Below are 26,053 nucleotides of genomic sequence, written 5' to 3'. Positions count from 1 at the left end.
TTGTGCCTTTTGTCTTAGAAAGGATGTGCTGAAACTGAAGAGGGTTCAAAGAAGTTTCACAAACATGATTCTAGGATTGAATGGCTTGTCATTTGAAGAGCTTTTGATGGCCCTAGCCTATATTCACTGGAATTCAGAAGAATGAGGGGTGACCTCATTGAAACCTATCAAATGGTGAAAGGTCTTGATAAGAGTGGAAGCGGAGGTGTCCTTTTAGAATGGAAATGAGGAGGAATTTCTTTAGCCAGAGGATGGTGAATCTGTGAAATTCTTTGCCATGGGCAGCTGTGGAGGAAAAGTCTTTATGTATATTTAAGACACAGTTTGATAGATTCTTGATTGGTCAGGGCATGTGGAAAAGGCAGAAGACTGGGGCTGAGAGGAAAATTGGATCAGCAATGATGAAATTACAGAGCAGACTCAATGGGCCAAATGGCCCAATTCTACTCCTATTTCTTATGGTCTTATCCTGCTATAACTTTAGACACCCTTCCTCACCATCCACAGCACCTCCAATCTTTGCCACCTGCAAACTTATTAAATTACCTCTTATGTTCACATCCAAATTGTTAATATATATAAAACAAACAACAACAGTTCAACATCAGTAAGACACAAAGTACTGGAGGAACTCAGCAAGTCAGGCAGCATCTATGGAGGGGAATAAAAAGTTGGTATTCTAGGCTGAGATCTTTCATCAGGACTAGAAAGTAAGAGGGTACAAGCCAGAATGAGAAGAAGGAATAGAACCTGACAGGTGTAGGTGAGAGGATGAAGTGGTGAGAGGTGTAGGTGAGACTAGGTGAAGGATGCATGTGGGTGAGGGAAGTAGGAGGAAGTAAGAATTTGGGAGGTGATATCTGGAAGAGGTAAAAGGCTGAAGAAGAAAGAATCTGATAAAGTACAGTGGACCATGGAAGAAAGGGAAGGAAGAAGGGAATGAGAGGGAGGTGATGGGCAAGTGAGGAGAAGAGAAGGTGTGAGTGAGGAACCAGAATGGGGATTGGGGAAAGAGAGAAGAGGGAGGGGGGTGAAATTATTGGAAGTTAGAGAAATTGATATGCCATCAGGTTGGAGGCTACACAGATGGAATATGAAATGTTGCTCCTGTTGGGACCTGAGTGTAGTGGCAGTAGAAGAGGCCATGGACTATGGACCATGAAATGGGTGCCACTAGGAAATCCTTGCGTTTATGGCAAACAAAGCAAAAGTGCTCAACAAATCAATTCCCAAATCTACATCAGGTCTCACCAATGTGGAGCAGGCCACAACCAGGAGCTCTAGATAAAGTAGATGAACATGACATACTCTCAGGCGAGGTGTTACCTCACCTGTAAGGATTGCTTGTGGCCCTGAATGGTGCTGAAGCAGGAGGTGAACATAGAACATAGAACATAGAATAGTACAGCACAGTACAGGCCTTTTGGCCCACAATGTTGTGCCGACCCTCAAACCCTGCCTCCCATATAAGCCCCCACCTTAGATTCCTCCATATACCTGTCTAGTGAAGGGGCAGGTGCAGCACTTGTCCCGTTTTCAGAGATATATGCCAGGAGGGAAATGAGTGAAGAGGATCAACTGGACAATAGTCTCATAGAGAATGGTCTCTTTGGAAAGCAAACGGTGGCGGGAGGGAAAGATGTGCTCAGTAGAGGATCACATTGTAGATCGTGGAAGTTACGGAGAATGATGGAGGCTCGTGGGATGGTAAGTATGGAGAAGGGGAACCTTGTCCTTTTTATGACAGTGGTAGGATGTGGCGAGGGCTGATATGTGGGAAATGGAGCAGATGCAGCTGAGGGCAGCATGAAGTTGGTGTGAGGGTAACCCCATTCTTTGAAAAAGGAGGGCATTTCAGATGTTGTAAAATGGAAAGCCTCTTACAGAGAACAGATGTGTGCTCAGGCTTCAAAATCGGTCTTTGTGGTATACCGCAAGTAACAGGCTTCCAATCAAAAATCTACTGCTTCCCCCTTTGCCTCCAATCATACAGGTAATGTTTGATTCAATTAGCCGGTTTACCTGGGTTTCTACTGTGCCTTAATGTTTTGAACCAATCTACGATGTGAAACCTTGTCAAATGCCCTACCAACGTCCATGCAGACAACATCTATTGCCCTGCCTTCCTTGGTTTCCTCCTCAAAAGTTCAGTCAGCTTAGTGAGAAAGCATTTAGACCATAAGACCATAAGACATAGGAGCAGAATTAGACCATTCAGCCCCACAAATATTCTCTGCCATTCCACCATGGCTCATTTATTACCCTTGTAAACCCATTCTCTTTCCTTCTTCCCTTAACCTTTGATACCCTGATTGATCAAAAACTTATCAATGTCAGTTTTAAGTATACTCAATGACTTGGCGTCCACAGCTGTCTGTGGCAACGAATTCCACAGATTCACTGCTGTCTGGATAAAGACATTCCTCCTCATCTCTGTTCTAAAGGGAGGCCCCTCTATTCTGAGGTTGTGTCCTCTGGTTTTAAACTGTCCAAGCGCACTCGATCAAAGTCTTTCAATATTCAATCACCTTCCATCACCTTCATCCTTCCAAACTCCAGTGAGTACAGGCCCAGAGCCATCAAACGCTCCTTGTGCATTAACCTTTTCATTCCTGCAAGCATTCATGTGAACTTCCTCTTGATCCTCTCTAATGCCAGCACATCTTTTCTTAGATAAGGGGCCCAAAACTGCACACTATACTCCAAGTGCAGTCTGTACAAAGTCTTAGAAAGCCTCAGGATTACATCCTTGCTTTTATATTCCTGTAACCTCAAACTGAGTGCTAACATTGCATTTGCCTTCCTTACCACCGGCTCAACCTGCAGGCTAAACTTTATGAGTCCTGCACGAGTCCCTTTGCACTTATCATTTCTGAATTTGCTCCCTGTTTATGAAAATAGTCTATTCCTTTATTCTTTCTTCTGTCTACTAAAGTGCATGACCATACAGTATATTGCATTTGCCACTCCTTTACACATTCTTCCAATATCAGTCCTTCTGCAACTCCCTGCTTCCTCAACACTACCTGTTCTGTTGTATGTTTAATATTTCAGTAATCTTGTACATATATCTGATTTTTGTTTGTTTAAATAATTCATTACGGCTTATATGTATAAATACATGGATTGCATATGTTATCACACTACCATGTGATATGTGAGTGCCTTGCTTAAAGTAAACTTGAAGTTAGACTTACATTTTGGACTCCCATGTCTTCCTTTGAATTAGTTTAATGTTTTGAAGTTACAAAACATAACAGTGGCAATGAGGTATTCTTTTAAAATGAACGTGAGATGGCTACTGACCTGTTAAAGCGCAGCAAGATGTTTGAGCTAAAAAAAGCAGTGAGAAACAGTGAGTAAAAATGCAGCCCACCATATGCAGAGATGGTCAAGTTAAAAAAAGATGCACAGTGCAGGTTCTTTGGAAGGGAAAACACAACTGAGTTTTAACAAAAAAAGTCAGAAAACAGAGGAATTCACAGATTTGTAAACAGTGAGAACTGGGTGATAATAATCATTTTAAAAAAGAGCAGAAATGGATGGTTACATTAAAAAAATTCCATAAGAGATAACTTGCTCATGAATACTGAGCTAATTGAACAGTATTTTAAAGCAAATGAAATAGCTAATAAGAAACAGCTACCAACTTTGCTGAGTGCATTGGGTTTAAAGCCATATAGTTTACTTCAAAGTTTAACTGCTCCAACCAAACCATCTGATATGAGCTTTGCTGATATTGTGAAAGTGATTAGGAACATTTCAAACCGAAGCCATTGTTGATTGCAGAACACATTAGGATTCATAAGCAGCTGAATTGAAGAGATTATCTGACCATTGTCAGTTCAATGATGCACTGAGAGATCATTTAGTTTGTGGAATCTTACAAGAGAACATTCAAAAATGGCTGTTAGCAGAAGCACAACTTACAGCTATTTCAACTGCTCTTTTACCTGTATCAATGGAAAAAGCAGAAAAGATGCAGTTGAGTTGCAATCATGAGTGAAAGTGAGTGCGAACAAAATTGGCAACATCTAAGCAGAAACTGGCCTGGCTGAACAAATTATGTTACTGTTGTTGCAGGGGATCACATACACCAGATCAATGCAAGTTTAAAAATGAAACTTGCAGAAAATGCAGCAAAGTAGCACACATAGAAAGAATATGTCAAGAAGACAAAAAGAAATGGACTGCACAGAGAAGAGAAAAAGATAAAAAGTCAAGTTGCAGTTTCAAAAAGAGCGCTAATCTGCATGCTATTAATGAAAAATCTGATAATGATGAGAGTGACATGGTACTGAAGAGCCTTGATTAACAGTGTGAAAAGTAACAACAGACAAGCAATATGGCTTACACGAGAAGTGGAATTGGACACTGGTTCAGCTGTTTCAGTCTTTACACAAAATGAGATTGAATGGCATTTCAAAGATACTAAATTGAAGCCTGCAGATACCCAACTAAGGACTTATACCAGAGAAAAGTAATTACTATGAGTATCACATTTGTGACCGTGAAATACAACAACCAACAAGCCACATTGAGCTTGTATATGGTAAAAACAGGAGGACTAGTATTGTGGGGACATGATTGGCTGAGACAGGTTGGACAACTTGATTGGAGATTCATCTACTATTTGCATGCTACATCCCCTCAAGTGCGGCAACTTGTCAAAGGCCTTCTGAAAATCCAAGTAAACAACATCCACTGTCTCTGCTTTCTCTATCTTGGTTGTTATTTCCTCAAAACCCAACAGATTTGTCAGGCAAGATTTCGCCTTAAAGAAACCACATTGACTTTGACCTATTTTATCATGTGCCTCCAAAACTTTATTCTTAATAATGGACACCAACATTTTCCCAAACACTGAAGTTAGGCTATGCTAGTTGTTGGTGTAGTGGCATCCACACTGGACTTAGATGCGAGTCGTCCCAGGTTCAAATCCATTCGCCTGCTTAAGCACTGTCCATCCGCGCTGGTTTGATCGTTGAGCTAGCAGCTCAGCTTCATAAAAGACAGAGAAATGCTAAAGAAGCAGCAAGGTTGTCACCTGAGGCTAACTCCCTCCCTTCTTAAAGAGTGAAGTGACATTTGCAATTTTTAAGTTCTCCAGAACCATTCCAAAGTGCAGTGATTCCTGAAAGATCACTACTAACGTTTCCACAATCTCTTCAGCCACCTCCTTCAGAACCTTGGGTATAGTCCATCCAGTCCAGGTGACTTATCTACCTTCAGACCTTTCAGATTCAAAAGTATCTTCTCCTTAGTACTAGCAATTACTCTCACATTTGCCCATTGACACTCTCAAATTTCTGGCAGACTGCTAGTGTCTTCCATTGTGAAAATTGATGCAAAATACTTTGTATTTTCATTCGCCATTTCTTTGTGCCCTATTACTACCCTTCCAGTGTCATTCTCTAGCACTCTGATATCCACTCTCACCTCTCTTTAACTCTTCATACTGTATTTCATCTTTTCTTTTCATATTGCTTTTTTAGTTGTCTTCTGTTGGTTTTTAAAAGCTTCCCAATCCTCCAACTTCCCACTACTTTGTGCTATATAATATGCCCTCTCTGTTACTTTTATACTGCCTTTGACTTCCCTTGTCAAACGTGGTTGCATCATCCTCCCTTTAGAATGTACCTTCCAAATTGCTCCCAAAAACTCCAGCCATTGCTATTCTACCATCTAATATCCCCTTACAGTGAACTTTTACCAGCTCTTCGCTGAATGGACATTGAACCCATGAACACTACTGTACCACTTTTTTATTTTTATTTTTACACTTCTTATTTAATTTAACTATTTAATATATACATTTACTGTAATTCACATTTTTCTCTATTATTATGTATTGCACTGTACTGCTGCCTCAAAGACACAAATTTCACAACATGTCATGGATGGTAAACCAGATTATGATTCTCATGCTTCTGTAATTCCCTTTGCTCCATTGCGATATTGACACACATCTGACCTTTTCTCCCTCTCAGACTGCAGGATGAATTCTATCATATTATGATCACTGTATCCGAAGAGTTCCTTTTCCTTGAACTTCCTTATCAAATCTAGTTCATTACACAGCACCCAATCCAGAATTGCCTTTCCCATGGTGGGTTCAGCCACAAGCTGCTCTAAAAAGCTATCTCATCAGTATTCTACATATTCTGTCTCTTGGGATCTAGCACAAACCTAATTTTCCTAATATACCTGCATATTGAAATACCCCGTCACTATTTCAAAATTGCCCTTTTTATATGCCTTTTCTGTATATAACTTCCTTCAGGGTCTTTTTACCCTTGCAATTTCTTAACTCTTCCCGCAAAGAATTTTATATTTTCTGATCCTATGTTACTTTCTTCTAAGAAATTAATTTCACTTTTTACCAACAGAGCCACCCCAACGCCCTCTGTCCTTTTGATACAATATGTATCCTTGGATACATAGCTCCCAACTATCATCTTCTGGCAACTATGACTCAGTGATTCCAACAACGTCATACCTGCCAATCTCTACACCACAAGATCATCTTCCTTATCCCGTGAACTGTATGTATTCTAATAACACCTTCAGTCCTGTATTCATCACCCATTTTGCCCCCCATCTGAGATTTGAACTCATCGGACTGACTGCAGTTTTGCCCCATCATCTGCCTGTCCTTCCTCACAGTCTTGCTACACCCTGCATCTTCTTGTATACTAACTGCTCCATCCTCAGCCCTATCACTCCTATCCCCCTGCCAAAGTAGTTTAGGTCCTCAACACTAAAAACTGGCCTGTAAGGATACTGGTCCCTCTCAGGTTCATGTGTTACCCGTCCTTTTTGTACAGGTCATTCCTTCCCCAGAAGAGATATATAACAAACATTAGAAGGCCCAGTATTGATCCCTATGGTACAGCACTGGCAACAGACTTCCAGGCGCAAAATTACCCTCCACCATTGCCATATCTCCGATTACCTAGCTGCTTTTGGATCCTGCTTGCACTGGATGCCATGGGCTGTAACCTTTTAGACCAGTCTCCCATCAGGAACCTTGTCAATGGCCTTGCTGAAGTCTATGAAGACAATGCTAACTTTACAGCTGAATATTAATTGTACATCTATACTTTTTCTTCCTCTTTGAAAAATTAAATCTACTTGGTCAGACAGCATCTCTCTCCCCGCTAACAAAGCCAATCTTATCTTTAAACCCTTCTTTTTTAATAGTAAATTAATCTTTTTCTTAAGATTTTACTCCCCAGTAATTTTCCTATAATTCATGTCAGACTCAGTCTGTAATTACCTGGCTGATCCCTGCTGCTGTTGGCAACCACATTTGCAGTCCTCTAATCACATGCAATTTACAAATTCCTATCAAGTCCACCCTTGCCTACCAGAGCAGCCTAGAATAACTTTTATCATTCCCTAGGGATTTATCCACATTTAAGCTTCTCAAGGCATCTAAAATACCTCCTTTTTAAATGATAACATATTCTAGAATTTCACATGAAGATCTCTGAATTGTCCAAATACAATATACCTTACCCAAGGAAAAAGTGTTAAAGATATTAATTTAAAGCCTCACGGTCCTCTGATGCTAATGCGCCCTAAATTTCTAAACCAGTGGTCTCCAACATCCGGGCCGCGACCGGTACATTGCCGCGAAGAATGCAGCGGTGGCCGGAACGCACCCAGCACATCTTTAAGAAAAAAGCCGAAATAAACAAGCTAATTAATTAGGTGCTGCCTGACATGTAGCTGTCAGCCCAGATCAGAGGCAACACAATCGGCAATCTTAAAGATGTGCTGGGTGCATTCCGGCCACCGCTGCACCCCTGTATTCTTTGCGGTAATGTATCGGTCCGCAGCCCGGAGGTTGGGGTCCACTGTTCTAAACCATCCTTTTTCCCTTCCATAACTACCCTGAAACTCACAGCATATGGTTACTACCTTCAAAACGCTCTCCCTCTGACATTTCAACCTCTTTACCAACTGCTTTCCGTTTGAGTTGGTCCAGTCCTGAACCTTCTCCAGTGAGACGGCTACATCTCTGGGGAATGCAGTTTACAAATTCCACCCTGTCAATGTCTTTCACTGTTGGTGATCCCAATTAATAATGGGGACATTACAGTCCCCTACTACTCTAACTCTACTGCTCTGACTACTCTCTACGATGTGTTTCTGCTAACTGTTAGGAGGCCTAACAAAATGATTGTCTCCTTTTTGTTCTTCAGATCTAGCCATATGGCATCACTTGAAGAGCCTTCTTGGACAACCTCCATCATAGAGGAAAGATGGGCTTCTTAATCAATACTGCAATGCCAAATCCCCAATGTTCCCTTGCATACTGAACTCCTAGAAATATCAACCATATTCCCATGTGATGATCAAAACTCTCAATTCATCTGCCTTACTGCAACTTCCTTTCAGATACAATTTAACCTTCCAATCCACCAATGTGCCTGCTCTGTCTATTGGACTAATGTAGCTCTCCTACATCGCGTTACATTCTTCGTCACCCCCCCCACCACCTTTAATGTTGTGTCCTGCCAGATTAGTTTACAACCCTCCCCAACAACACCAGTAAACTTTGCTGCAAGGCTCTTAATGATATTCTGGTTCAGGTGCAACCAGTGTGGCTTCTGCAGCCCCCATCTTTCCCAGAAACAGTCCAGGTAATCTATACAACTAAAATCTTTCTCTTACACATCCCTTTAGTCACACATGTAAATACCCTGTTCTCTTGTCCCTATTCTCACCAGCACGTATTATCTGAAGTAAGATAGAGATTGCAACCTTCGGGATTCTGCTTCTTAATCTGCAATTTAGCTCCCTAAATTCATGTTTCAGGACCTCTTCCCATTTTTAAACTATGGAAACAAAGTTTTCAACCCATTGAGTGCACTGACCATCAAGTACCCATTTACACTGATCCTATTTTACTCTCTCCACGTTGCCAACAGCCTTCCCCAAAATTCTGCCACTCACTTGCATATTATCCTCCCGATCCACAGGTCTTTGACAGCACCTGGAGGAAATCCAAGTAGTTACAGGAAGAATGTGCAAACTCCACATAGGCAGCACCAAAGGTCAGATTTGATCACAGGTCCTTGGAGCCTTAAAGAGGCTCTACTTTATTTATTTGTTAAGATACAATGTGGAACAGACCCTTTCGGTCCTTCAAGCCACACCACCGAGCAACCCCTGATTTAACCCTAGCCTAATCACGGGGCAATTTACATTGACCAATTAACCAACCAGTTCGTCTTTGGACTGTGGAAGGAAGCCGGAGCACCCGGAGGTAACTCACGTGCTCACATTCAATGTACAGATTCCTTTCGGACAGTGGCGGCACTTGAACCCGGTTCGCTGGTACTGTAAAGCATTGTGCTATTGTGGCGCTGTGCCGTTTCATGAACACCTTTCAGGAAGTCTTTATCCTTCTGTTATAGAATTGAAGTTTCCTAATATTACCATTCTACAATTATTGCATTTTTCTCTGCACTTATTTAGTCTTCCTCTCACCATTTGATATTCTTTTAAATATCCTCCATTGTGGAGTAGTGCTGTTTATCATTACCAACACAATCCAGTGGAGCCTTTGACCTCCCCAAGACATCTTCCCTCTCCAACACTTCCTTGCTCAGTACTGAAAATCTTCTTTTGGCTGTTTTGCATTGTGTGCAAAGATTGTCCATCCAGAAATACTAAACATCTAGTCATGTTCATTTTTGAACTATGTTATTGGCACAATTTATTTCCCACAATACTTCTTTTATGAGTGTATCTCCAAGGCTACTGGTTTTTGCAGGAACACTAATGACCAGTATCCCTGGCTGCTATAGTAGGCAAGGATGGAGATTGCTGGGACAGTCTCACAAAGACTATGCCATCTTCATTAGTCATTGATGAGGACAGAAAATACGGTTCCTTGATTCAAATAGCAGGGTAAGCCAGGTAATTACAGGCTGATGAGCCTTATGTCAGTGGAAGGGAGGTATTAAAAAAAATTCTCAGAGATAGGATCAATCTACACTTAGAAAAGCTGGTGTGTGGGACAGCGACTGACCCAGGAGTGTGGGCAGTTACTTACGCAGTGTGTGGGGGCAATGAAAATCTAGTGTGGAATATGAAGTGGCTGACTAGGTGTAAAAAGCCAGAATGTGGCTCCGTCTCTTGTAGGACCACATGATCCGTAAGTACATCTGGGGCATAACTGGAACTGCAGCTCAATGTCTTTCAACTCATGCAGGAGAATGAGGAGGTGATAGACAAGGAGCTACGGGGAGGTAGATTGCAGGAGACAGGTAACTGTGTGACTGTCAGGAGAAGGAGGGTAAATGCACAGCCAGTGCAGAGTACACCTGTGGACATTCCCCTCAATAATATGTATACAACTTTAGACACTATTGAGGGGACAACCTACCCGGGGCGAGCCACAGTCATCAGGTCTCTGACACCGAGACTGGTGCCCTGGCTCAGAAGAGCAGAGAGGTGAAGAGGACTGCAGTGTTGATAAGAGATTCCTTAGTCAGAGGGACAGAGATGAGATTCTAAGGGCACGATAGAGACACCTGGATGGTATGTTGCCTCCCAGGTGTCAGGGTCTGGGATATCTCAGGTCATGTCCAGGGCATTCTGAAAGGCGAGGGAGAACAGCCAGAAGTCTTGATACGTATTGGCACCAATGATCTCAAGGGCTCTAAGACAAGGTGAGAAGGTCCTGAAAAGAGATTTTAGGGAGCTACACAGAAAGTTAATAAACAGGACCTCCAGGGTAGTAATCTCTGGATTGTTGCCTGTGCCATGTGCCATTGAGCGTAAGTATAGGGTGATTTGGCACGTGAATGTGTGTTTGAGGAACTGGTGCTGGGGTGAGGAGTTCAGATGGATCATTGGGATCTCTTCTGAGGAAAGTCCAATCTGTACAAAAGGCAAACACGAGGAAATTTGCAGATGCTGGAATTTCAAGCAACACACATAAAAATTGATGGTGAACACAGCAGGCCAGGCAGCATCTATAGGAAGAGGTACAGTCGACGTTTTGGGCTGTATTTTTTTTCTCTCTCTCCTTTTTCTCCCTCTGTCCCTCTCACTATACTCCTTGCCCATCCTCTGGGCTTCCCCCCTCCCCCTTTCTTTCCCCTTCGGTCTGTCCCATGATCCTCTCATATCCCTTTTGCCAATCAGCTTTCCAGCTCTTGGCTCCATCCCTCCCCATCCTGTCTTCTCCTATCATTTTGGATCTCCCTCTCCCCCTCCCACATTCAAATCTCTTACTATCTCTTCTTTCAGTTAGTCCTGACAAAGGGTCTTGGCCCGAAACGTCGACTGTACCTCTTCCTGTACAAAAGGAAGGGGATACACCTGAACCCAAGGGAATCCAACATCCTTATGAGCAGGTTGGCTAGAGTTGCTCAGGATGGTTTGAACTACTTTGGCAGGTGGATGGGAACTGGAGTGATGGTGCTGAAGATGAGGTAGTTGGTTTACAAACAAAGGCAATGAGGAGAGGCTGATGACAGGGCAAAACTGCAGTCAACAGGATGAGGTGCAAAGTAAGAGGAAGACAAAATCGAAAAGAGTGAATACCGGACTGAATGTGTCATATTTTAATGCGCGCAGTATATGAAATAAGGTAGATGAACTTGCAGCACAGTTACAGAATGGCATGTATGACGTTGTGGGCATCACTGCATCATGGCTGAAAGAAGATTATAGCTGGGAGCTTAATGCCCAAGAATACACATTGTATCGAATAGACAGGCAGGAAGGCAGAGAGGATGGTGTGGCTTTGTTGGTAAGAAATGAAATCAAATCATCAGAAAGAGGTGACATAAGGTTAGAAGGTGTTGAATCGTTGTGGATAGATCTAAGGAACTGCAAGGGTAAAAAGACCCTGATGGGAGTTGTAAACAGATCCCAAAACAGTAGTAAGCATGTGGTCTAAAAATTACAACTGGAGATAGAAAATGCATGTCAAAAGGGCATTGTTACGATAGTCATGGGGGATTTCAATATGCAGTAGATTGGGAAGATCAAGTTTGTGCTGGATTCCAAGTGGATTCCAAGTTCTAGCTGGATTCCTCTAGAATGCCTACTGAAATTGATTAGAGAGCTTAGGGTAAATGAACCCTTAGAGGAAAGTGATCATAATATGATTGAATTCACCCTGCACTTTGAGAAGGGGAAACTATAGATGGATGTATCAGTATTACAGTGAAGTAAAGGGAATTACACAGGCATGAGAGAGGAGTTGGCCAGAATTGATTGCAAAACAACACTGGTAAAGATGATGGCAGAGCAGCAGTGGCTGGAGTTTCTGGAGGCAATTTGGAAGACACAGGATATATACATCCCAAAGAAGAAGAAGTATTCCAAAGGCAAGATGACACAACCATGGTTAATAAGGGAAGTCAAAGTCAAAGAGAGGGTATATTATAGAGCAAAAATTAGTCGGAAGGTAGAGAATTGGGAATCTTTTAAAAACCAACAGAAGGTAATTAAGAGTCATCAAGAAGAAAAAGATGGAATATGAAAGTAAGCTAGCCAGTAATATTGAAGAGCATACCAAAAATATCTTTAGATACATAAAGTGTAAAAGAGAGGCTAGAGTGGATATCAGACCGCTGCAAAAGGATGGTGGAGAGGTAGTAGTAGGGACAAGAAAATGGTGGACAAACTGAATAAGTATTTTGCATCAGTCTTTACTTTGGAAGACACTGGCAGAATGGTGGAAGTTCCAGGTGTCAGGGACCATGAATTGTGTGAACTTACCATTACCAGGGTAAAGATTCTTGGGAAACTGAAAGGTCTGAAGGTAGATATGTCACCTGGACCAGATGGTGTCAGCCCAGGGTTCTGAAAGAGGTGGTGAAGAGATTGTGGAGGCACTAGTAATGACCTGAATCAGAATCAGGTTTACTTATCACCTGCGTATGTGGTGAAATTTGTTAACTTAGCAGTGGCAGTACAATGCAAGACATGATAATATAGAAAGAAAAGAAAATTAAATCAATTACATTAAGTGTATATATCTATATTAAATAGTTAGATTAACAATAGTGCAAAACAGAAATAATATGTATTTTAAAAAGTTAGGTAGTGTTCAAGGGTGCAATGTCCATTTAGGAATCGTATGGCCAAGGGGAAGAAGCTGTTCTTGAATTGTTTAGAGTGTGCCTTCAGGCTTCTGTTCCTGATGATAACTGAGAAGTGGGCATGTCCTGAGTGATGGGGGTCCTTAATAATGGACACCACCTTTCTGAGGCACCGTTCCTTGAAGGTGTCTCGGATACTACGGAGGCTAGTACCCAAGATGGAGCTGAATAATTTTACAACACTCTGCAGCTTCTTTCAGTCCTTTGCAGTAACCACCCCCCCACCCCACCCCCATACCGGACAGTGATGCAACATGTCAGAATGCTCTCCACGGTACATGTTTTCAAGTGTTTTCCAGAATCACTAGATTCTGCAATGGTTCTGGAACCTGGGAAAATGCAAATATTAATCCTCTGTTCAAGAAGGGACCAGTTAGTCTGACATCAGTGGTTGAGAAGATGTTGGAGTCGATTGTTAAGGATGAGATCTCAGGGTACTCGAAGGCACATGATAAAATAGCCCATAGTCAGCATGGTTTCGTCAAGGGAAACCTTGCCTGACAAATCTGTTGGAATTCTTTGAAGAACTAACAAGCAGGATCGACAAAGGAGAATTGGTTGATGTTGTGTACTTGGATTTTCAGAAAGCCTTTGACAAGCTGCCACACTTGAGGCTACCTAACAAGCTATGGGTCTATGGTATTACAGGAAAGATTCTAACATGGATAAAGCGGTAGCTGATTGGTAGGAGGCAAAGAGTGGGAATAAATGAGGCCTTTTCTGATTGGCTGCTGGTAACTAGTGGTGTTCTACAGGGGTCTGTGTTGCGACCAATTCTCGTTACATTATATGTCAATGATTTGGATGATGAAATTGATAGCTTTGTTGCAGTTTGCAGACTACACAAAGAGAAGTAGAGGGGCAGGTAGTTTTGAGGAAACAGGCTACAAATGTACTAATGGGAAAAGAAATGGCAGATAGAATATAGTGTCAGGAAGTGTATGTTCATGCACTTTGGTAGAAGAAATGAAAGGGTTGACTATTTTCTAAATGGAGAAAACATACAAAAATCAGAAGTGCAGATTTGGGAGTCCTTCTGCAGGTGGAGTTCCTGAAGGTTGATTTGCAGGTTGAGTCTGTGGTGAGGAAGGCAAATGTGATGTTAGCATTCATTTTGAGAGGATTAGGTGTAATGTTGAGACTTTATAAAGCACTGGTGAGGCCTTACTTGGGCCTTTTAACTTAGAAAGGATGTGCTGAAATTGGAGTGGGTTCAACAAAGATTCATGAAGATGATTCTAGGATTGAATGATGTCATATGAAGAGTGTTTGATGGCTCTGGGCCTGTATTCACTAGAATTCAGAAGAATGAGGGGTGACCTAATTGAAATCTAACGAATGGTGAAAGATCTTGATAGAGTGGATGTAGAGAGGATGTTTCTTATGGTGGGTGTATCTAAGACCAGAGGACACAACCTCAGAATAGAAGGGCTTCCTTTTAGAATGGAGGTGAGGAATTTCTTTATCCAGACAGTGGTGAATCTATGGAATTCGTTGCCACAGGCAGTTGTGGAGGCCAAGTCTTTATGTGTATTTGAGTTAGAGGTCCTTAGATTTTTAAATGGTCAGGGCATGAAGAGATATGGGGGCAAGGCAGAAGATTGGGACTGAGAGGAAAAATGGATCAGCCTTGATGAAATTGCAGAGCAGACACAATGGGCCAAATGGCCTAATTCTGCTCCTATATCTTATGGTCTTATAATACACTTCTTTTTGCATTTACCCTGTTGGTATCAATATCAATGAGTGTGTGAGAACCATTTGACTTTCAAATTAAATAACGTGTAAGTACAGAACAGCAATGAGTAAATAACTTAGGCTGTGACTACCTTTGATGATATCCTCCAAAGCTGTGACTGTGTTGTGTCTGTCTGTTTTGTGTCCTCCCACTCCAAGCCCAACTCCACTTCCAGCTGCATCTCCATGTATGGTGAATTGTGGATCAGATTGGTGTGGTTTGGGTGTGTCAATGCGTAGGGAAGGTCTTCAGTCTTGGGGTGGGGTGGGGCTGAGGAGAAATGGAATCAGAACCTCAGGGGTGAAGTATTAATTAGGGCAGATGATCAGGGGTCTTTTGAAACATTGGTCTGGGGATGCAGTTGTGTGGAGGAGTGCCTGTGGATGTGCATAGAAAGCGCAAGGGGCTGTAAGCAAAGCTCTAAGTATAGATGTTAAAAGGACACAACCCCACGCCTGTGCACTGGATCAGGGTTATCATTGCGGAAATGAACAGAGCTGGGCCTTATTCGCCTTGTGTGCAATTGGACCAGGCAATTCACAAGATACACTGATGCAAATGGACTGAACAACTGAATATCAGAACATCATTTGTTTGATGTTGTGTGACATCACTGTGCACATTTGGATAGCTCCATACAAATATTTCACACATGCCAACATCTTGCCTTTCCTAAATGATAGATACCTTTGTCTTGACGGTACAGGAACAGTTGTGGTGGTTATGGTGTACATGGGAAACCAGAGAGAGAGAGAGAGTCAGAGCAAGTAACTGTTGGCCTTACCCACTTATCAGTCACCTGTGGGAAGCTGTGGGCTGCAGACAGGGAGGTGTCCATGCAGTCAGATACTGGAACTGCCGATAGGGATCAGAGAGAGAGTGAAGGCCAGTGAGGACATCAGCTGCAGTCTGTCATGTGGCAGAGCCGGGGCTGTTGGCCCTCCTGCGTCTCCTGGTTCTCATGTTCTGTTCTTGATTGTCTCCAGCAGAGCCCCTGGAAGGACCGTTGAGAGACGGGTGGACACGAGGTTCAGCAAGCAGCAAGTCTTCTTCCAGGAGGCTGCAGATGTCTGCCGGCACCTGATGTGAATCCTGTGCCACGCCAGTCACTGCTGCTCTGATATGTCAAAGAAAATCAGCCTCTACCTGTCCTCCCGGTGTCACGGGCAGTGACTTTAAGCTGTGCTCTGCTATTCCTGTCTCTGCTGCCCCCCCCACCTTGTGTTGCTTCAGCTGCCCCCTTTGCCACAGCCTGCCCGCTCTGCTACTGCCCTACTGCCCGCACTGCGTCTGGCCCTCTGCTGCTGCTGTCCCTGCAGGCCCCCTCTCTGCTGCTTCCTTCACTGCTGTCTGGCTACAGGTCATTGCCCAAGAGCCTGGTGCTGTTGTGCCTATTTTGTTCATTGGACAAGGTCCGTTCAAAGGCAGCCAACATGCCACCTGTCCAGCTGTGACTGAGGAAAGCTCCAAAGGGTGGAAAACATCCTATTAGCAAAACATGTGAATAACCTTTCCCTACTTGTAGGTAAGAAGTCAGTTGTGAGTACTGTATTGAGCAGATCTTAAAATATTCATGAATTTGAATCAGCCGTGTCAATTGCTCTTCTGTTTTCACCTCACTCCTAAGAAACCCAAGGATTCAAATGAAATTGGAAAGGAGCTGAAATTCCATCTAAATGTGTACCTGGAGCCAGAGAATGTGGGTGAAGTACTAAGCAAGTACTTCACATCAATATTCACCAAGGAGAAGGGCAGAAGAATAGTGAGATCAGTGCACCAAGGAGGATGCTAATGATCAAGAGCATGGTGAAATCAAGAACGAGGCAGTGTTGGGTCAGTGGAAGACTATTAAGATGCTTCAATCTCCAAGGTCTGACTAGATCTATCCAAGGTAATTGAGAGAGATAGAAAAGGAGATCAAAACAACTTTGACAGAAATCTTTGTATCTACTTTAGACATAGGCAAGGTCCAAGAGATCTGGAGAATAGCCAACAGTATTCACAAACAAGAGAAAATCTGCAGATGCTGGAAATGCAAGCAACACACACAAAATACTGGAGGAACTCAGCAGGCCAGGCAGCATCTATGGAAAAGAGTACAGTCAATGTTTTGGGCCAAAACCTTTCAGCAGGACTGGAGAAAAAAAGCTGAGGGGTAGATTTAAAAGGTGGGGGGGGGGGGGTGGGTAGAGTGAAACACAAGGTAATAGGTGAAATCTGAAGGGGGAGGGATGAAGTAAAGAGCTTGCAAGTTGATAGGTGAGAGATGGAAGGCCATGGAAGAAAGAAAAGGGGGGAAGAGCGCCAGAGGGAGTTGATGGGCGGGCAAGGAGGTAAGGTGAGAGAGGGAAAGGGGAATGGGAAATGGTGAAGGAGAGGGGGCGTGGGAGGCATTACCAGAAGTTCGAGAAATTGATGTTCATGCCATCAGGTTGGAGGCTACCCAAATGGAACATAAGGTGTTGTTCTTCCAACCTAAGTGTGGCCTCATCGTGACAGTGAAAGAGGCCATGGATGGACATATCAGAATGGGAATGGAAAGTGACACTTATCCTTGCAAGCAGAACAAATGCTACACCTGCCCCTACACCTCCTCCCTCACTACCATTCAGCGCACTAACAGTCCTTCCAGGTGAGGCGACACTCCACCTGTGAGTCTGTTGGGGTCATTTCCAGCGTGGCCTCCTGTATATCAGTGAGATCTTATGTAAATTAGGAGATCGCTTCGTCGGGCACCTACTCTCCGTTCGGCAGAAAAAGCGTGTTCTCCCAGCGGCCACACATTTTAATTCAGCCAGATTTGGAGTATTGTGGCTGGAGGTGTTGACTATGAGAGTCAGGATTTCATGTTGCAGCTGTATAAAACTTTAGTTCGGCCAGATTTGGAGTATTGTGTGCAATTTTGGTTGTTCTATTATCGGGAGGATGTGGAGGCTTTGGAGAAGGTGCACAAGAAGTTGACTGGAATGTTGCCTGGATTAGAAGGTAGAACTGTAAGGAGAAATAGGACAAACTTGAATTTTCTCTGAAGCAGCGAAGACTAAGGGGAGACCTGATAGAGGCTTTAAAAATTATGAGAGGTATAGAGAGGGTAGATAGTCTTTTTCCCAGGATAGAAATGTCAAATATTAGAGGACATGATATGTAAGGTGAGAGGCAGGAAATTTAAATGAGATGTGTGAGATAAGTTTATTTTACACAAAGAGCAGCCGATGCCTGGAATGTGCTGCCAGTGATAGAAGCAGGTATAATCATGGCTTTTAAGAAGAATTTAGACAGGCAAATGAATGGGCAGGGAATGGAGGGATATGAATCGTGCAGGCAGTTGGGACTATTTTAATTTGATGTTATGGTCAGCAAAGAGACATTGAGTAAAAGGGCCTGTTCCTGTGTGGTACTGTTTTATGTTTTATGTATTTTTCAGTTGAGTTCTGCAAGCAGCTAGCACACTTAAAGTTAGGCAAGTAGAGTTCACTTCCCAAGATATCCTTATCTGTTCTAACCCCTCTCAACTTCAGCCAAGCCAACCAGCTTACTTCAGTCTCCAAGATGCTTCACCTGCAGTTATTTAGTAATTTGTATGTCCGGTTTCCAACAATGACATTATTTTGCAGCAAGTTCCATCTTCTGTGAGAAACTCGTTCCTCTTGTCCCCGCTAATCCTTCTACAAGAACATTAATTTATGCCCCCTGGACTTTGACCCCTCTGGAAATGGAAATTAATCCTTCCTATTGACCTTGCCATTTTAGAGACCTGAACTATCCTCTAAGATCTCTGTTTCAATGGAAACACTACCTGATCCAGTTTTTCTATCACATATATTCTCTGCACCCACTACAGTGTAATCGCATCTTTTCTGTGCTGTGTGACCAGAACTGTATGGAATGCTCAACGTGAATCTAATTTGTGTTTACTGTTCCAGCATAAGCATCATGTTCTTCTACGTAATGGCCAGGCTAATAAACAAAACAATCCTTATGTCAGTGTAACCACCTTGTTGACTTGTTCTGCTACCTTCGAGAAACTTATGCTGGAAGTTTGGTGGAAAGTTGTTTTGGTGATGGGTAGAGTATTGCTTTTGTATTTGGGAGCCTGTGATAGGGATCTCACTGTTGTTAAGCACATAAACAATGTCAATGCTATGTAGCAAGTACAATTAGTATGTCTGCAGATGACACCAAAATTTGTGATGTAGATGTGAGAAGGATATGCTACAAAAAGATATTGATCAGCTGATACAGAGGACAAAGCAAAGACAGATGGAGTTTCACCCTGATAAATGTGAAATGATGCATTTTGGAGGTCATCTAACAGTAGAACAAACACAGTGAATGGTAGGGCCTTAGGGAGTATCGAGAAACAGGGAAACCTTTGTATACAAATCCAAAGATCCATGAAACTGGCAACACAGTTAGGAAGGAGAGTAAAGATGGTGTTTGGAATGCTGGCTTTCATTAACAGGGGATATAGAATTGAAGAATGGAGTTTATGGTAAAGATTTATAAACACTGGTGAAGCCATAATTGGAATGTTTAGTGTAGCCTTGGTTGTCATGATATGGAAAGGACATGATTGCTTTGAGAGAGTATTGAAAAAATTCGCCTGGATATTGGAATGCTTCCCTTTTGAGGGGAGACTGGATAGGCTGGGTTTGTTTTCCTTGGAGGAGAGAAGACTGAAAGGGACTTGATAGAGTTAAACAATGTCACAAGGGGCAAGGATAAAGGTAGACAGTAGTAAACTTTTCCCTTTACAGTAGACACTCATGCAGGTCAAATGTCTGCTATGCTCTGTGCCTTAGTACAGTGACCCTGCCTTCACAGATCTTTGGATAGGGAATTCCCAAGATTCATGATGTGTCAGAAGATATTCCTTTTTAAATGTGTGAGAGCTTATTTTGTAACTATACTTCTTAGTTCTTAATACCCTCAGGAGGGAAAGCAATCTCAGCATTCATCTATCAGATCAATATATCTTAAAGATCACCTCTTGGTATCTAAACTCCTGTGGGTGCAAGCTAATCTGTTTAGTCCCCCAGCATTCCAGGTGTCAGTAGAGTGAGCCTTCCCCACTGTACCGCCAATGCATCCTTCTTCCTACTCTGTACCCCAGCAGTGTTCATAGCTTGTAAAGTGAGTTTTAAAATTTCCTATGTTTATGCTCCAATCTCTTTCAACATTCCATCATTTTTCTGTAAAACTTGCTGTAACTGCAGTGCTAGCCTTTTGATTGTCATGTACTTGGACTCTCAGAGCCCTTTGTAGACTGACTCTGTTCAAAGTAAAATGTATTATCAGAGTATGTACATGTCACCACATACAACCCTGAGATTCCTTTTCCTGTGGGCATACTTGGCAAATATGTAGAACAGTAACTGTAAACTGGTTCAATGAACAATAAACTGTGCAAATGCAAACATAAATAAATAGCAATAAATAACAAGAGCATAAAATAACAAGATAGAGTCCTTAAAGTTGTGGGAACACCAGAAATAGAATGAGTGTAGTTAACCCCTTGTGTTCAAGAGCGTGATGGTTGAGGGGCTGTAACTGTTCTTGAGCCTGGTGCTGCAAGTCCTGAGGCACCTGATGACAGCAGCGAGAAAACAGCACGGCCTGGGTAGTGAGGATCTTTGATGGATGCTGCTTTTCTACAGCAATGCTTCGTGTAGATGTGCTCAGTGGTTGGGAGGGCTTTACCTGTGAAGGGAATGACAGAGCAAAATGATTACCCTTTCAGAGTGTATGGCCTTGCACTTTTCCACAAGATCCCGCATCAACAGAATGGTCTTCTTGTCCATTCACTTACTCTATCTGTATCCACTTCTGAGTCAAATTACATTTGCCATTTCTCCACTCAACCAGATATTTCTATTTTCCTATAGTCTAACATTCATGATGAACCAGTATTACTCACAATGTTTGTGTCACTTGCAACATCTTTCCCATACAACCTCCATCTATATCCAAATGATAAATTTATGCTTCAGGAAGTTAGACACCAAAAATTAAAAACCCCATTGAACCTGTTGGATCCTGATACTTTTACATCAAAAAGTTCTTCAGAAGTCTAGAATGAGGCATAAAATTGTTGCTTACAATTATTTTATTAAATGTTAGAAGAACAAAGAACAAGCAAAGAGTGAGAGATGAGAGAACAAAGGAAAGACAAAGGAAAAAGTAGTCATGGCCATCTCATATCTCAGACTAGAGATAACACAAATTCCAGTGATAACAACCTATAACATAGCCAGATTCAAATGGTTTGACAACAGCTACTGAAAGCTAGTAAGTTTCTTGAAAAATACAGAAGCTACTGAACTGTAATTACTAAGACAATTACATGTACATAGGTGATTATATATAAACTCAAGCAAGCATAGGATACTTAAACTACAAGAAAAATAACAATTTCACAGCCCAATCTAACAACTCTCATCATTAACAGACCCACAGTCACTCAAAGATCTTGCTTTTCCTTTCTGTCACTGCCATTGGACTCCAGTAATTCAGCTGAATGACAGATATTTTGCCATCTGTCACACAGTGAGCACTGGCAGTCACAAACCTCACCTGACAGCAAGTGGAACCGACTGCCAGCTCCAGCCGGCAGATTCAGCCCTGTGCTAAAATGTGGTTAGATCATGTATTAAAAATTCTTCAGGAAATTGCATTAAATCTGGCTGTTTGTACGAACAACCCATTTAATGTGTTTGTTTTTGTTTGCAGCGGAATACCAGAGCAGCCTTCAGGAGAAACTTCCTCTTATCATTGGATCAGCAGCTGCTGGCCTGGTCTTCATAATCGCTGTTTTAATCATTTTCATCGTTTGCAACAGGTAACTCAAAGGATCTATCTACTCTGTAATGCATAACACTTTATAAAATTTAGAACTCTGGCTAATACAATGTGCTTTCCTTTGAAAACTAATAACAATATTCATGTTTTTCAATGGCTTTTAGCCATTGAATTTAGTTTGATGCAGGAACTGCTCAGATTTCTTCCTTGACTTTCTACATGCTCTGATTAATGAAAACTTGTTGCATTGATAGAGACTTTGTTGCTCTGTGGGATTGCTTCATGGTCGATACTTAGTCTCCCACTTAACTGCTCTGTAGAATCAAAAATGTTTTTAGCACAGACAGAGACGAGTCAGCCCACCATGCCAATGTTGCCCAACAATTAACTTTAGATCAATCTTACTTCCTTGTTTTAGTCTGTTGCACTGTGGCTTTAAGATCATTAAGTGCTCCTCCAGGTATGTTTAAACATGATGTAGGTTTTCCTGTCACCACCCTTGCAGACAGTGGGCTCTATGTTCCCACCATTGCTTGAAAGAAGGAATATTTTCTTTGTTCCTTTGAAATCTTTCTCTCTATTAAATAGATGCCTCCAGTTACGAATCTGTGCTAAGAGCAAATTTGGTTCTTGCTGCTTCCTGTGACTTGCCAAGTGAGTTTGTGGGCACTGCAGGAAATTGTCTGATAGCAGCTTATTAGAGCTTTACTGTGGAACTAGTCTCTTCCCAGATTCTTTTATTCCACAATCTCAGCATTGGCAATCCTTCCTCATGGAAACAGTCTCCTCCCTTCAAAACAATCTGTTGAGTCACCTCTGCACCCTCAGTACTCCATATGTTGCTTACCTAGAAAACTACAGCACAGGAACAGGCTATTCGGCCCACAATGTTGAGCCAAACCAGCTAAAAAGCAAATCAAAAACACCCAAATGCTAATATGTCCTACCTACACCATCTCCATGTTCCTCCTCCTTCCTTACATGCATGTGCCTATCCAAACATCTAATGCATTTGCTGCTACTACCATACCAGTCATCCACCACTGAGTAAAAAACTTACCCTCAAATCCCTCTTGAACATACCGCCTCTCACTTTCAATGCATGCCCTCTGGTATTACACATTTCTCCCCTGGGAAATAGATACTCTGTCCACTATCTATGCCTCTCAATCTTAAACCTCTATCAGATCTCCCCTCAGCCTCTGAGGCTCCAGAGAAAACAACCCAAGTTTATCCAGCCTCTTGTGATAGCACATTCTCTCTAAGCCAGGCAGCATCTGGTGAACCTCTTCTGCACCCTCTCCAAAGCCTCAACATCCTTCCTATGGTGGGCTGACCAGAACTGTACACAATAATCCAGATATGGGCTAACCAGAGCTTTATAAAGTTGCAGCATTACCTCCCAACTTGACTTTTGAATTCAATGCCTTGACTAACAAAAGCAAGCATTCCATAATAAGCCTTCTTATTCACCTTATCGGCCTGTGTAGCCATTTTCAAGGAGCTATGAACTTGGATGCCATGTCCTCTCTGCTCAGCAGCACTGTTTAAGGTCCTTGCCCTTAACAGTGTACTGTCTCCTTGTATTTACCTTCCCAAAGTGCAGCCCCCCATTTATCTGCATTAAACTCCATCTGCCATTACTCTGCCCAGATCTGCAACCAATCTATATTGTGCAGTGTTCTTTGCCAGTCTTCTACACTATCCACAACTCCACCAATCTTGGTATCATCCACAAATTTATTAATCCACCCATCTACATTTTCAATCAGGTCATTTAGATACATCACCAACAGCAGAGGTCCCAGTGCAGATCCCTGCGGAGCTCCACTAATTACAGACCTCCACCTCAAATAAGTCCCTTCATGTCAGGGCGCCGGAGCAGGGATCCAATCACAGACCCAGTGATATTAATTGAGTAACAAATCTCAAGGTGCAAACAAAGTCAATGTCAAAGTTCAGGCAGAGATCAAAACATCCAGAAAAATCCAAAAACCAGAATCAGGAAACAGGCAGAATTGATATTCAGACAGACAGTGTACAGAGACAAATGCTGGAAAGGCTCAGGAAAATTCACTGGCACAATCTAGCAACAAACAGGTGAAAACACAGGACTAAAATACACTGAGCAATAAACAGAGAGGCAGATGATAGGTGGAGCACAATGAGACACAGGTGGCAGCAATACAGGTAATAATAAGAAGCAGATGAGAGACGGAGTACTCAGTAATACAGGGGCTGGAGTCGAGCAGGAGCACATGGCAATACAAAACCACAGACGGACAGCCAGGGGGAAAAAACACAAAAAGACAGAGTTCAACTGGAGGTACAGACAGTACACCCCCCTCCAACAGACACCTCCTGGCATCACAGCAGGTAGAGCTGGGTGCTGGTGAAGATAGTCCCTGATGAGGGAGGGGACCAGGATGTTACAGGCCGGGACCCAACACCTCTCCTCAGAACCGAAGCCCTCCCAGTCCACGAGGTACTGAAGGCCATGGCCCCAGCGACGAACATCCAGCAGTTGACGCACCGTGAAAGCCTCTGACCCATCAATAAGCTGTGGAGGAGGGGGGGGACAGGACACAGGGGGTGGCTCATGAAAGGCTTGATACGGGACTCATCGAAGGTGGGATGAATATGGCGGAGAGTGGAGGGGAGCTTGAGACAGACGGCAGCAGGGCTGATGAATTTAACGATGGGAAAGGGGCTGATGAAGCGAGGAGCAAGCTTGCAGGAATCCACCTTGATGGGCAAGTCTCGGGTTGAAAGCCACACATGCTGTCCCTGGTGGTAACGTGGGGTCTTGGAGCAATGGCGGTCAGCTTGATCCTAGCAGAAGGGCAGAGCGAGTGCACCTCCATGTCCACTGACAATGGCAGATGAATCCCTCGGCAGATGGAATGCCAACCTCCTCCTGGGCAGGAAACGGTGGAGACTGGTAGCCAAGGCAACACTCGAAAAGAGAACAGACCGGTGGATGAGAGTTTATGGTATACTCGGCCCAGGGTAGCTGCGGAGGGGTTCTGGGAGACCAGACACTGCAATACAGCCTCTAGCTGTTGGTTGGCCCGCTCGGTCTAGCCATTGGTCTGTGGGTGGAATCCTGAAGACAGATTCAGAGGCACCCAGAAGATTACAGAATGCCCATCAGAAGCTGGATGTGAATTGAGAGCCCCTGTCTGACACAACATCTACAGGTAAACCATGTAATTTAAAAAACATGCAGTACTAGTAATTTGGCTGTTTCTTTGACCAAGGGGAGTTTAGGTAAAGGAATGAAGTGTACAGACTTAAAGAATTGATCAACTACTGTGAGAATGGTGGTATTACCATCAGCTGGGGGAAGACCGGTGACAAAATCCAGGACAATGTGGGACCAGGGTCTCTTGGGGATAGACAGGGGTTGTAGCAGACCAGCAGGTGACCGGTTAGAGTTCTTGCCTTGAGCACAGACTGAGCAGGCTGAGACAGAGTTGCGGATGTCAGCTCCCATGGAGAGCCACCAGAACTGTGGACTAATGAAGGCCTGAGTATGCTTGGTTCCAGGGTGATAGGATAACGGAAGAATAACCCCACTGCAATACCTGTGAGCAGACAGAGCTGGGAACATAAACACGGTCAGTGGGGCAATGACTAAGGGCTGCCTTGCTCTGTTGGGCAGCTTGCACAATGGATTCAATGTCCCATTGCACTACACCCACGAGACATTGAGCAAGGAGAATGACACTGGGGACCCCAGGGGTCTCAGAAGAAGGAAATCTTTGGGGGAGGGCATTACATTTTCCATTCTTGGAACTGGGGCAGAAGGAAAGAGTAAAGTTGAATCTTGAGAAAAACAGGGATCAACGAGCTTGACGGGAGTTGAGATGCTCGGCCATATGGATATATTCCAGATTCTTGTGATCAGTCCAGGCTAAGAATGGCACCTTTGCCTCCACTCCTCCAGAGCTCCCGGTTTATCCGGCAACCCTCTCCCGGTTTCCGACATAGTCATTCCACTCCGTGGGAGTGAGGTGGTGAGAGAAGGTGGTGCAGGGGTGTACCTTCTCATCCTTGGCTGAGTGCTGAGAGAGAACAGCTCCTACACCAATGTCAGACGCATTCACCTCCACAATGAACTGCCGGTCAGTATCTGGTTGAATCAGGATGGGGGCAGAGGTGAAACGTTGCTTCAGATCAGAGAATGCGTTTTCAGCAGCAGGGGGACCAGGAGAATCTGACAGCCGATGAGGTAAGAGCAGTGAGTGGTGCAGCCAGTGTACTGTAATTTCTGATGAAGCGGCGATAGAAGTTAGCAAAGCTCAAGAAGCGTTGCAACTCCTGACGAGTCAAGGGTTGGGGCCATACGACCACCACCTTGACCTCCTATTGGCCCATC

General features: G+C 43.2%; 1 protein-coding gene across 8 annotated transcripts in view; it reads left to right on the top strand.

Moving 5' to 3' along the window:
- Positions 1-26,053, top strand: part of LOC140188781 (ephrin type-B receptor 2) — a 490,120-nt gene that overhangs the window by 386,783 nt on the left and 77,284 nt on the right. For 5 of the 8 annotated variants that reach the window (XM_072245411.1, XM_072245408.1, XM_072245409.1 and 2 more), the window contains one exon: positions 21,604-21,712. In XM_072245411.1, the coding sequence (XP_072101512.1) occupies positions 21,604-21,712 (109 nt within the window). Of the gene's footprint in view, positions 1-15,860; positions 16,400-16,501; positions 16,755-21,603; positions 21,713-26,053 lie in introns of those variants that run through there. The other 3 variants (XR_011883390.1, XR_011883388.1, XR_011883389.1) reach the window with 3 other exon arrangements.

The sequence above is a fragment of the Mobula birostris genome, chromosome 27 (assembly GCF_030028105.1).
Source record: "Mobula birostris isolate sMobBir1 chromosome 27, sMobBir1.hap1, whole genome shotgun sequence".
In the NCBI taxonomy this organism is placed as follows: domain Eukaryota; kingdom Metazoa; phylum Chordata; class Chondrichthyes; order Myliobatiformes; family Myliobatidae; genus Mobula; species Mobula birostris.
The sequence above is the reverse complement of the archived record's forward strand: the minus strand, read 5'-3'. Positions and strand labels throughout refer to the sequence as shown.